Raw genomic sequence first — 14,247 nt, forward strand, 5'->3', positions numbered from 1 at the left:
GCATGTAATGTATAACCAGTGGTAACCATTGGCACTTCCATTAACTACAAATAACACTAATGTCAAGATTTCAACCAATCAAGAATGTTTGAATACTAAAATAAATGAGCTGAAAAAGGTAGAAATGTCCACAGTAATTCGTGCACAGGAGTTTAACACTAGACTTCAGCTAGTAGTATAGAAGCAAGTAAGCAAGAAGACACATCAGGCTACTTGAAATCCAGTCACACAGATATAAGGTTACAAACTCCAGATGCATCCTGCTGGCATGAACCAAACCAAATCACTGTTATCAGTCTGAAGAAAGTGTGATGCTTTATTTCCAACTTGGAGTAGATTTTCAATTCAGTAATTAAATTAAAACTTAATCACTGTACGTTTGTCACTTTGGACTTTTGTTTAAAAATGTATTTTGAAATTTTGAAATTTTGAAATTTGTTTAAAAATGTATTTTGTTCAACTTCACCTTACTCTCTTTTGAGTTGTATTTAAAGTGATGTTATGAATAAACTACAGAAATGCTGATTATACCTACAGTCTGTCTTCTGCATTGGTGTTTTAGTAAATAAAAAAATAACATGTTTTTTTGATAAATGAAATAGAGATTTTCTTCTGTCATTAAAGCAAGTAATATATTTACGAATAGTCCACTTAGACAAACTTGATTACTTTGCAGGTCTTTATCCCAGTGCATAGACCTAGCTGATCTATTTATTAAACTACATGACAGTATATTTCACAGAAACTTCAGTCAAATATTGAGTTATTTTACTTTTGCACTATACTGCCTGACTGTTAGTTAAATATTTATTACCTATGAAAAAAAAAATGGGTCAGGATCCTCTAGGACCTTATGTCTCACTTAGCAACCCCGTTCCCCATTTAGTAACTCAAAGTGCACTGAAGGTGTGTAAACACCGGAGACAGTGTATAAAGTAATAATCAAACAGTAGAAGTTAAAAACAAACTAGCAACTGTTCACATATAGTGTTGCACCACTGGCCTGGCTCCAAGTGAATTAGGCAACTTAAGCTACAGATGATGTGTGCACCACTTTGGGATAGAAAGGGGAGGGTGGATCTTCAACCCCTTTACACCCCGCTGTTACGATTTGCCTCTCGGTCCTTTTTGACAGACTTGGCAGGGGAAGCAGTGAGAGACATGCAGATCGTCTTCTGTGCCAGAACCCTGCTTGGCTAAGAGGGCTCTCTTCTTCACAAGCCATAAAAAGCTCACTTGGTGAAGAGAGGGAGGATGGAAGACAGAGTTGCTCCAAAAACTCAAGCGTCTGAATCCTTTGCCACCACATGCTGTCTCAAGCTAATAAGTTCAAAGAACCTACACTGAAACCAAAAATCATTATGCTAAACAGTTATACATAGAGGTTTGGGCGTATGATTGTTTTCTTTTGCACTACACCGATCTGTCTGCTGAGGCTTAAATGGAGATTGGAGATGGTCTAAGAAACCAAAAGACGTACCTGAGATACACCTCAGGAGCCAAATTCAAAGCAAGACTACTCAGCTGTGTTTTAGCCAGAACAGGTGCTGGGAAAGGGGGTGGGGGATTATATGAGTCATTCTGGAGTGTACGTCCAAAGAAGACGCTGACATTGGAGTATTTCTCTTCTAGGCAAGGAGTCATTTCCCTGCATAGCTGCTCTGTTCAACCAGCAACTGTGAGACTGTGTTACTTCCCAATCATCTTCCCACTTTAAAATTCCCAGATGTCACACACAGTACTTGGCACGCTGCCTGTTTGTGACGTCGGCACATAAACTAGGCAATTTTCTCTTCATTAATCTATTACTGGAGGAGCTCATTATGCCGTTGTTATAAAGCTTCCTTGGTGAGGAGCACTGTAGAGCAACACAGATGATTTACATCAGTGGGTTAAAACAGTAAAGGAAGCAGAACAACTCAGTCCAAAAATCACATTCATGCTTCTTTGTGATGAGCTTTTGTGTTAATCGCCAGTTAATCTACAGTGTGACAGATTATGATGGCCTTGGAATCTGCAGCAGTTTGAGGATTGTAGAGATGTGCAACTGATATCCTGACCTTATTTTAAGTTCTACACACGGCTTAGGCTCAGACTTCACAATGAAATAAACCTACGCAAATAAACCCAAACTAGCTTATTCACTGAATCAACAAAGATTCAACAGGGAGAATTTTTATGTTATATTTCATTACATGAACAAGCTTACATTTTAAGCAGGGCAATATTATATAACCACACCATTTGCAGTCTGAATATAAAAACACAGGGGAAAAAAGACATGGAAGTCTTTCTAAAAGAGCAAACAGGCGTAGGAGTGAATGAGTGCACAATCTGGCCATGTGTTTGTAAAAAAGCTGCTTTAGAAACAACAGTAAGGACTGTGTTTATGTATTCCACTGTGCTTCCATCTTATTTATAACACCACACCCTACACATCCAAACTGTATTCCTTGAATTAAAGGAACTCTGTCAGTCATCGGCATTACTTATTATAATCGTTATGCTTATGGTACAGTTATTTTTGTCATTTATTTATTCCTATTTTCTTCTTCTTGGTACATCTTTATTGTATCTGATTCTTAATTTGGAAAACACTACTAAATAGGGAGGAAAAAGCTTGCATCTGTCTTCTTTGATAACCATAAAGCCTGCCAATGCATCTTTTTGAATAGCTGCCTAGGCAGCACTATCAAACATCTCCACATACTCCAAGAAAAACCATTCACTGCCGGACTTCCAGACCAGCTGGTGTGTGAGTTAGCCATTTTGGACAGAGGAAACCTGCGATGCTTCGTCTTCTTGTGAAAAACTCTACATGGTTGCGTTCATTTGGATACCACAGACAGCATTTATCACAAACTGAACTAAATCTCATGTTGAAATTAGCTTTAAATCAAGCACTGTTTTCTGTCAGCTGCTGAAGACCAAAGCTTTTAATATGTTAAAGAAAGGAGCCTACTCCCATGTGGGTTAGTCGTAACATGTCATCCTCATAATTAATCAAATTTGACTGTCAAATAGCAATCCAGAAGGCATTATGATTATACTTTATTTTAATGGGTACACACTTACAATTAAACACAATTTAAAACATTACCTAAACACGTTTTACATACATATATTACGCATATATGATCTTAACACAGAGATGATGTTAAGTCTAATGTCTAGCCGGACTGCAGAACAGTTAGAATTGTCACACACTCTGTTTCAACTGCCCCACAGTACATCACAACTGTAACATCAAACATGGTTTTATCTTTTGTAAAATTGCACATGAGCCACTGACAAACACCTCAAACTTGACAAAAGTATGGTGCTGAAATTTTACAGCAAAAACACAAAACATAACTATCTGACTGTTACAAACTGCTGACACCGGAAACGTCTTCCATAACGTCTCGTAACAAAAAAACATTACCATATCGATGGGTATAGGGTTTTTTATCCACTTATTGATAGACTTAGATTATCTAGAGCATCCTCAATAGTTAAAGCAGCTTAAGACTTGACTGGTTTTTCTCTAAGTGATTTAAGCGTGAAAGAGTTTAACTGTGAAGAAAACAATATCGGCTGGGTATCAGTTTTGGCCGATACTCAAGGTTTCAATATCGTTATCAGTACCGGAAAAGAAAAAGTGGTATTGTGCTATCTCTAATTAAACCGTATTAGCATTAATATAAGCCTATCAGGTAAATTACAGCTGGAACTATTGTCAAAACCATGCTAATACAGAAAATTAATCAACATCTTCTGGCCAGTCAGATTAAAAAAAATTCAACAATAGTGTGGTATAAAGTTTATAAAGTGAATTTTCTTTCATATTTCAGTTTTCTTTCAGCCCTTGAAGAACAGTGTGTGCACAAGGTCAGTGTTCCAATATCAGCATGGCCGTGATTACCTCCAGCCTCGTTCCTATAGCCGAATCACAGCCATGATGGTGTTTAACACCATTTTTTGCTCATGTAATACTGCTTTTATATAACATTATACTGAGTAATTGACATTTCAGATGCAATATGGCCAAATATTTAGTTTATTTTTGCACTGTCAATGAAAATAGTTCCCAAAGACGCCACAGCTGGATAGAGCGTTGTGTGTTGCAATGCAATGCACAGACTGACTGACAGCCCGTAGTAAGTGTAGTAATGGCTTCAATGTAACAAACTATTGCTAGAATCGAAATTTTATGTATTGAACACAAACAAGCAGAATAATACAAACAGCGAGATGTACCAGTCCTGTTGTACTAGATATCAGCACTCTTGGAACACCGCTTGTCCAAGCAAATTAGTGGACTGGAACTAACTGTTGTATAGCATACCTTATAAAAACCATTGTAACTGTAATGCCAAACAACCAGACCTCTGGACCTAATATCCAAGACATTAAACTGAGGAGACAATGTTTCACACATTCAGCGCTTAATCCAGGTGAAGCAAGGTTAATCACTTTAACAGAAGAGTGCTGTTTTAATTCCCTACATGCACAAGTGAGCACAGTAAGGCTGTTTAAAGAGAAAGGAGGGCATACCAACCAAAGCGTATCTTGTTGCTGTGGGCGTAATGGGCAAATACAGAAAAAGCAGGTTTCATGTTTGGGAATTAATGATTTTGTTTTCTGGGAAAGAGAAGCTGAGTGTCAGTGCTGTGAATAGATGAGCTCACTGGTCTGTCTTGGGTTTCCCAAAAGTGCTACAGCGTCTATCTTAAGACCATCCTGAGACTGTAGGGCACAAATCACTCTGGACACTTTGAACTGTTAGACGATGACGGCATAACATTTTAGGAAAGCTGAAAGGCCAAAGAGTGTCTCAGTCCAGCTATAAAGTCTAAACTCGGGGTGTTACACCAAGGATATTAACATCAGATGACCATGGCAGAATTGGCAGGTGGGTATTTTGAAGCTGGCATGGCTTCACTGTGAAATAGCGCAGGGAATCCCTCTGCTATTGTCCTCCACTTCTGGAGAGTATGAATGCACTCCTGACACCAAATGCAATTTCTCATTCTCAGACACCTAAGCTAGACTACTTCTAGACTACTTCTGCAAACTAGCAATCTTTCCACTACGGTCAAGATTTAATGACATCCTAGTCATATGGTTAGCTGGGATTTCCTTCCTGGGATTCTTCTAAATAGTCTGATCTGAACACTGGAATACCAGTTAGGCTCTCCTCCACCCTGACACCACATGCCCTTGCAAACCACTATGCAAACTACCAATCTCCACTCCTGCCAAGTTTTAAAGGTATATCCAATTCAGCCATGTTGTCTGTTCTTGGTTGTTCTAAATAATCTGATGTGAACACTGTTAAACAGTACAGCACTGGGGCGTGATGATGATGATGATGATGATGGAGAAACTGACTGACATGAGACATGCATAAAAAGTTTCACGGCGGAGAACGACATGCATCGTTTACCAATGTCGGCACGAATGACAGATCATGAGGAAAGCCAAGTCCAATATTTTAACGCTGTCTGTAATGGTGATCGTGCTGAAACCTGGGTCTCACCCGCACAAGGTTGCTGACAGCTGCCTGTACAGCGGCCACGGGCGCACTGAGATCGGGAATCGCTTTGCCATCAACTTCTCCCTCCTCATGCATGATGACCAGGTGAGAGATCTGCTGAGCCACCGGCTCCAGGATACTCTCAATGGTTTTCGTGTGAAACACCGGCATCGTGGAATCGCAAAGATTCTCCACTCTAACTGGCACAAACAGGGCACGACTCTGTCTCACAATCCACCCGGTATTTGCTTCAAGGACAACCCTCCGACCCGTGCAGTCCCCAGGCTTTTCCCCGTCATGCGGTAATCATGAAATCCCCGGGTCACTCCTCCACACACGGACGGCTTCTGAAGCGGCCGGCCCCCCCGCCGACTGCAAGCCAACGCACGACCAGAAAGAAGCAGCACTTCCCAACCAATCAGAGCCAATGCTTCGGCTCCCGGGCGTAGCTCTGATTGGTCCGCGCTGACGCACCCGATATACCCCGCCCCCAACCGTGCCAAGGGCGCCAGTGCTTCACAAACAACGTAATATGTGTTGTGCCCAAACATGGGCCGGGCTGGAGTTACGCAGAGAGGATTCCATACATCACATCTGACTAAATGATAGCAGTGGCTTCTTGAAACATGTACCTAAGTAACTGATACCCAGCAGTAAAGCCGTGTGAGGATGTCCATACTTAGCCCTGTGGTTTAATTATCCTGTGCTTTATGTCCTCTTACATTCTGGGTGTGCTCAGGGGTGTGCATATGGGAGACTCAGGCTACTGATTATTGTTCTGTGAAGGTTATTTTTTTCCATGTGTATTTTAGAACATGGTTTTGTTCTTTTCACATGAACTGAACTGTACACTGAACTGGTTGAGTAGCATTAACTTCATTAATTTCAGCCTGAGATACACCTGTATAAAATGACCTTGTCCATAAATTTACATTCATGGCATTTGGCAGACACCCTTATCCATGGCGACTTATGAGTATCTCATTTACACAACTGAGCAGTTGAGGGTTAAGGGCCTTGCTCAAGGGCCCAGCAGTGGGAGCTTGGAGGTGCTGGGATTTGAACTCTCAACCTTCTGATCAGAAGTCCAACATCTTAATCACTGAGCTACCACTTCCACCACAGGGTTCCCTAATTACAGTTGTGGACACAGACACCTTGGCTGCTCTGGCACTTGAGCACCCCAATATTTCATATAAAAATATACACTATATACTGTATAGTTGACATTTACAATTGAAACAGGATACAACTGAGTGATTATGGACCTTGCTTAAGGGCATAACAGTGACAGCTTGATGATGTTGAGATTTGAGCTCGCAACCTTCTGAACAGCAGACCAATCATTGACTTGTGTCTTCCCCTTATAGCTTATATCTGCACTATGTTAAGGATGGCACCTGTTGAAGTGTAATAGCAGTGGTAATACCCACTGTAACGTCCCTTTGAGACACAATTTAGGACTTCGCAATTTAGACACACTGGCAGCGACTCTACATGGCTTTAACATATTCTATATCAATGAGAGCTGGTGATTTAAAGCTGTGTCCCAAACATCATACTAGTGTAGCCTACTAAATACAGTGACAGATTACCGATCCATCTGTCCGGGGCTTACACAGGGGACCTTGTCACTAGCAGGCCCATGACAAGCAGCGATTTGAAGTGAATGATTAGGCCATTAATTAAAGGTACTAACTGTTTTTAACTAAAGCTGAAAATATGGAAAACCCATACTAAGTGCATTGATGAAAAGAAACTTTAAAAAGGAAAGAGAAGCCAGAGAATGTTCGTTTTCCCTAATGGGTCAGATTATAAAAGAGCTCTGAACTAAAATGGGCCAAAGAAGACTCAACATGCTGTCACTGCTGGCCATTGAGTCGGAGCTTGTTAAAGAGCTGGACTTTAATGAATTGGTGAGTTTGAGAGTTTGACTTTAATGAGATTGCAAGGTGAAAAGCAAGAAAGAAGCCAGTCACCCAAGTTAAGATTACATTCTGCATATCACTAATGTGTATTGTAGTAAATGCTTTCATTTTATTTTGCATGTGTTGGGTTACATGTATGTCTGGACATTCAGGGCTTCATGTACTGGTTCATGCGTAGCAGGATGGGGAAGTGGCGCAGCATGGGTTCCTGCCCAGGGGCCCAGGATTTACTAATCCATCACTGACTAAATAATATGGTAAAACAATATGCCATCTATGGTAAAAAGGTATCAGCAATGTACAATTTTGACATACTAGTTAGTGCATTAGTGGGGGTAGCACTTAACAACAGAAAGTGAAGCGAACATTTTAAATTTTTAAATTTTCTTTTTATGGCAGATATTTGTTCATACTAGCAGCTCGTGAACCAGCCAGTGATACTCACTGTGCTGCTACAGATTCGAAGTGTTGATTTGTCAAATGTTTTGCTACAAATAGACAGCAGAAGAGCAAATTTTGTCTGGTCATTTTGACACTAGTAGACTGTGCTGCACGGATGCCATTTACACACAACCATTTCCTGTCAAAATTTTTATTTTTGGCTGGAAGACGTCTGATTCATGGACAAAAGGGGTACATCTCATTTTAAGCAGGTAAATATGATTTTTGAGTCAAACAGTCAATTTCTCTGTTCAGAAATCCAGCTTGATGTGACCAGCTACAAGCCACCAAAACACAGGCCAAACTGGTAGACCATCTTTGCCAGCAGATAAATACTGGTAGGTGGAAACAGTTTCTGAAATACCAGTACTAATAACACAGCAATAAGGTTGTAAGAAAATCCCAAACATTTATTGATCAATTTAGACAAGTAATAAGGGAGCTGGAAAGTAATATAACAGTGGCAAAGATGGTCTACCAGTTTGAGCACCTTGGCTTGTGTTTTGGCAGCTGGTAGCTGGTCAGAACATTCTGGTCTTACAGGCATGGCATATGTTTCTACTGTAGCTATGTAATTTGTGCTGTTATATCACACCAGTCTGCCGCTACCAGGAAACACGCTGAGGGTTGCCGTGAGGAGAAACCTATTTGCTGTGAAAAAGTAGAAGTGTATGCCTATAGCAATATCATTTCTATACTTTATTATAATTGCATGAAGTCACAAATTTGCAGGCTGTAATGTACACCCCCAATGAATTTCAATAATTGCCAGCTATGGTACTGGAGGGCCATACTGCAGCTCAATTAAGTGATTTCTCTGCTAAACCCAGTAATTATCTGTCCAGTTGAATAAGGTATCTTTTAGCTGAACACCAGGACTGAAACTGGGGATTACTGCAGCTGATCATTTCTGTATGTTCACTCAGAACAATTTAGCATGTACTGTAAGGCATCAGAAAAACTGCACAATGAAATAACTAAGATATAAGATCCTAGACTTTTTGCATAGTATTTATGCAAACATATATATATATATATATATATATATATATATGTCATGAAGTCTCAGAGTTACAGTGGGGTAACTCTATCCAAAAGCAGTGTATTTTTAAAAGCCCCATGCAGCAGCGGCATGTTCTCCTACTTTCAGCACAGCATATAAACATAATCTGCAAAGATCTGAGGCTGGTTGTGGACAGATGATAAGAAGTTAGTCTTATTCATCATAGTATAATGTTTAAATGTCCCTAATCATAAAACATATGTTTGTAAGGTTTGTGGCTGACAAAATACTGACAAAATTCTCATGTTTCATAAATGACACCTGCAGTGGGCTCAGAATCTGTCACTGAGAACACTGGGGCAATTTCAAACTGGTACACAAGCATTTGTGTCTTCCCACCACCCCCTACTTCACTGGTTCAATAGGACACTGTTGCTTGTGGGCACATGATGACTCAGTGGGATGTTATGAACCAGACAACATGCCAGATCAGTTGCTCAACAGCTTGTTACAAAGCATGCAAAACAGCCAGCTTTAGTTATTTATCACTCTCATAGCGAGAGAAATAACAATACACAGGTATAGTGTAGTAAATGTGAAATAGCACAGAAAAAGCACATCAACCTGCACCCTGTAATGAGCTCAGGTTTCTCAGTAAGCTTGCGCACAACATCTTTTTGCTGTCATCAAGCACACAGACCCTGATACCTAATAAGGATTGATTCAGTCTGAAGGCAGAGATGCGCAGCATGCAATTCTAATGTAAATTGTTTATTGTAACCTCAGCAGCTTCCAATGCAGCTGTGAAGTGCAGTCATTCGGGAGCCTTATGCTACTGAGAGCACTGTTTACTTTTTCACTTTTGGCTTCTACCAATGCCTGTGCTTTCCAGTCAAAGATTTATTTTATAAAACTGTAGAAGCCATTTGTTAAATAACTTACATTTACTCTTTTGTTACTCTTTTTTTTTTTAACTGATTAGAATGTTATGCAGAAGTTTTTGACTTGATAAAAATATGTAAATGTACATATTTTAGCTTTATCTTTTAAAAAGAAAATGAATTCATGCACATTATTGGGATAACAGAATCGCAAGGAGCCCTTTCTACAAGAACTACAGCAAGTGATAGTTCAGAACTTTTTCTTCAATCTGCCCATGTCTTCCAGTGGCCTGTAGCTGACATGACCATATTTGCAGCGTTTGCAAACGCAGCCTGAAGGATGATGTACTTTCACTGCTGTCTCTCTTCCTCTCATTCCTTGATGCAATTAAGATAATAAAAAAAAAGAAACAGAGCTGTCAGCATGACTGTGAAATTATCCATTCACACTTGTTTTACCTTATACAGTATATCCAGTCTAACTGAACATTGCATTTACTCAAAGTGCACACACAGCTGCACATTGTCTTTCCTAATATGTAACTAAATTTTATTGTTTATGTAAGATTTATAGAGACATCCATTTACAATATACTGTATGTTTAACAGCAATTCATTAGATTTAAGAGTCGGTCAGAGCAGTCTGACTATGTCTGCTCCTAGTGTGTTGTCTCAGTATCCAGCAGCAGAGTAATTAGAGATGTCTTTCTCCATAGCCATGACTCCCCCTAAACCACAGACACCCAAAAATAATTGCACTGGAGAGAAACCATCAGGGATCACTGTCTAACACCACAAGTTTTGCACTTTCAGAAAAGAAATTAGGTACTTTGGTACTTCACTGAAAAGGGGAAACAGCACAATTCCATATAAGGACAAAGATTTTTGCTTTAGAAGAAAAACCCACACATTTTTCTGCAATTTTGGATCATTCATAGTATTACTGATTAAATAAGACATCATTTCATTTTCCAGTTTGATTATTATTTTTTTGGACTGTTTTGAAAGGCTTCAGTGTTCAATAAGCTCAATAAGAGTTCAATAAGAGTTCAGCATGCACAGTTACAGCTGAGGGTATTATCATTCAGCATTTAATTCTTTTTTAACCCACATGTGAAATACTGTGTGCTTAGCCATTAGTTTCTGAAAACCATTCAATAATTAAATAGCGCCCTCCAGTGGAGTGTTAATTCAATGAAATGACACTGCAAATCCATTTAACATCTCTCAACCACATGCAATAACTTTTATATTCATAAAATAATTTTTTTTATTTGCAAAAGCAGAACTGAAATAGTGTTGATGAAATTTTAAAAAATTTGTTCTTGGTGGGTTTTTTGTGAAAATGATTTAGTGAATTATTTACTTCCCTTATTTTATTAAGGTAAAATCCCAAGTTGTAGTGCTGAAAAATATCCATTCACATGCTTGTAAATGTAATAAAAGGTCATCGTTAGTCTACTGTATTCTCCAGGCTATTTTTCTCATCTAAATTCTCCAAGTCTCTCAATTCTACACAAGCTCTCTTTGTTTTCCACAAAAATCTAAGGAATATTGTTATGTTATGTGTAATGTGATTAAGTCATTTTTACTGATGCCACTCCATCAGAGACATTCATTCATTCCATCTGTATTCAAAATTAAGCTTTAAGGGATAACATAATATGTACAGTAACAATAATAAAACAGTAACAGAAAGTAAAATAATAAAACAATTACATATTTATTATAAGTATGGTACACAATATGATACCACTGGGCAAAAAAAAAAAGTTTATACTCTTTTTTCCTGCTTAAAATAGAATACTTAAACATAATAAATATTTATTTTCAAAATATTTTTAATTATGAGGGAGTTTGGAGTTTGTTGCCTCTAGGTGACATTGTACCATAATGGGAAATATTGAAACAATGGATGTTTTCTGCATAGCCAGGATATAGAACAAGATGTAATGCATAAAAAGTGAAATGTATTAGAAATGCACTGTTTAAGCAGCCTATTTTTAATAATTCCTGCCATGCTTCCTCCTTATTCACTATATATATCTTCCCGATCACTAAATAACATCTCATCTGCACTATCATCCCCTGGGAGTGCTACTTTATACTTTATATTTCTTTAAAGCTCAGTTGAACAAAGGGGAATTCATCTTATACATAATTGCATAATGTACTATAATTGTAAAATAATATATGAAAAAAGAATATATAACATTTTAAAAATGGCTAATTCGTGGCTACAATGCAAAACATTCAGATCATTCTATTATATATTCTATTATATGGCATTATAGCCAGGAATTATCCATTTTTATATTTATATATGTACTTTTTTCATATATTATGTTAGAATCATAGTACATACTATGTTGTTTATAAATGCAATACTTATATAGCTACCTAATAGTTTTGTTATGGCCTAGTGTGATTCCATTATGGTATGTTGTTGCCTAAGGGCAACATGCACATTTTTGTAATTTTCTAACACACATTTATTTATTTCTGATATAAGGTTATTCAGAATACATCTTGATTTACCAATAAACATGGGTCAAATTTTTATCTTCATGAAAATTGACTGGAATTTTACTAGAGAAAGTGTACAAACCTGCTGAAAAAAGTCTCAAATTGGTTCCCAGGGGATCATATGACCAATTTTTGCATTTCTACTGGTCAGTATTGGGTCCTCCCCCTTGAAGAATGAACTCAGAAAATTGCTTGTTGTTTTTGGTTGCAGCAAGCCATAATTGTTCATGTTGCCTGGAGGCAACACGTTACCATACAACTAACAAAGTTAAAGGAAGATAAATATACCGAAAGTAGTAAGAAAGACAAAAAACATTTAAACAATTAACAAAACACATATATTTAAAAAAAATATATATATATATAGGAAAAACGCAATATAAAAATTAACGTTGCTACTAAAATACTAAACTAAGTAAATATAGTGGTAGCAATTTAAAAAAATATTAGAGGTACATGCCTGCTGAATATTAAAGACTAAAGTGTTTCATCTATAGTGTATTGTGGCAGAAATGAATGAAATTGTATGTAGCTGATCAGGACACTGCTACCCTTACTGCTTTCACAATTTCACCCAAATGTTTTTTTGTTTTTTTCCCTAAAGTTCATTACATGGCCAAGACCCTTAGGATGCCTGTATGATTAACAGTTAGTTTTCCCACCAAATCAGACTCATAATTTTTTAAGCGAAACATCTGCAGCTGCCACTGTATCAGTCTTGGTCATAGCACAGTTTACCAGAATCTATGATCTTTTATAGGAAACTATTTCCATTTGGATTTAGAGCTAAGAAATCCCTTTCACCCCCGTATCTAGCCACGAGTGCCACATGCAGCTGTCTGAGTCCTGAGAATATGTCATCATGCTGGATTAATTCAGAAAAGGGCACAGTGTCATTCTGGCTTTTCTGAAAAGACAATTATGGCACATTCACTACAACAATAATGATAATGATGATAATAATTAAGTGACCAAGGTCACTTAGATAGTCAGCGAAGTACAAAGAAGAACACAGAACATGTTGGACCCGGAGTCACAATGGATATTAGGATAACAAAAGTAAACAAGCATACTGACATACTGCAGAAGGAAAGAACAAAACAGAGCAAAAGCTACAGAGCACAGGGAGTACAGAGATATGTGGGGTGATACAGTAAAGCATATGACATAATGACAAGGTACACAGCAAAATTAGCATAATTATGCTAAACAACGGCTTGCAGAGAGGATGGGGTAGTCCAGCCAGATATTAAGGGGCAACATTTATTCATTCATTTATATTCAGTAACCAGTGTATTTATTATTTGGAACACATGTTTGTCTTTATCAAAATTAAGCGTGAGAAACTTCAAGAGCATCCGGTGATTTGTATACAGACACAAGCATTTACTGAGGGTGATGAAGGGGCTGTAGCAGAGCATGCACCAAATAAATGTATCATCTCTAAATTGTTGAAAATTAAAGCCAAGAAATCACACAATCTGACCAAGTGGAAGTGTGGAAAGATGGGAGTCAAAAACAGATCCCCGGGGAACACCTTGCACTCTAAAATAGCTGGGTTAAAATCAACCCAAATTGGTTTGTTTTTAACCACACGACTGGGTAACTATTGGACGGAACACATGGATGTTTGAATGTTTACTATTTATGTATTATATGCCTTAAAAGGGTTTTCTGAGCCATTTGGCAGAAACCCAATACTGTATATCACCCTGACAGCACCAACCACACAGTGAAGCACGGTGGTGGTAGCATCATGTTGGTGGGACATTTGTAGATCTTAGAAGACCTGTTCCATTCTGCAAGAGACTTAAGACTGAGGTGGTACAACTTCACAACAACCCTAAGCATACTGCCAAAGCTACACGAGAGTGTTTCAACCAAGAATGTTAGATCCATGTCAAATCCCAACCTTTAAACAAAAGCATAACGAAAGAACCTGCACACCTC

General features: G+C 38.2%; 1 protein-coding gene across 5 annotated transcripts in view; it reads right to left on the minus strand.

Annotated features, from left to right (window-relative positions):
* Positions 1-5,900, minus strand: part of vcla (vinculin a) — a 41,740-nt gene extending 35,840 nt beyond the window's left edge. For 4 of the 5 annotated variants that reach the window (XM_026934678.3, XM_026934664.3, XM_026934672.3 and 1 more), the window contains exon 1: positions 5,522-5,899. In XM_026934678.3, the coding sequence (XP_026790479.1) occupies positions 5,522-5,689 (168 nt within the window). In that variant the 5' untranslated portion in view covers positions 5,690-5,899. Of the gene's footprint in view, positions 1-5,521 lie in introns of all 5 variants that reach the window. The other variant, XM_053232542.1, reaches the window with a different exon arrangement.
* Between the last annotated feature and the right edge of the window lie 8,347 nt (positions 5,901-14,247).

This window comes from Pangasianodon hypophthalmus, chromosome 3, assembly GCF_027358585.1.
Source record: "Pangasianodon hypophthalmus isolate fPanHyp1 chromosome 3, fPanHyp1.pri, whole genome shotgun sequence".
Classification (NCBI taxonomy): domain Eukaryota; kingdom Metazoa; phylum Chordata; class Actinopteri; order Siluriformes; family Pangasiidae; genus Pangasianodon; species Pangasianodon hypophthalmus.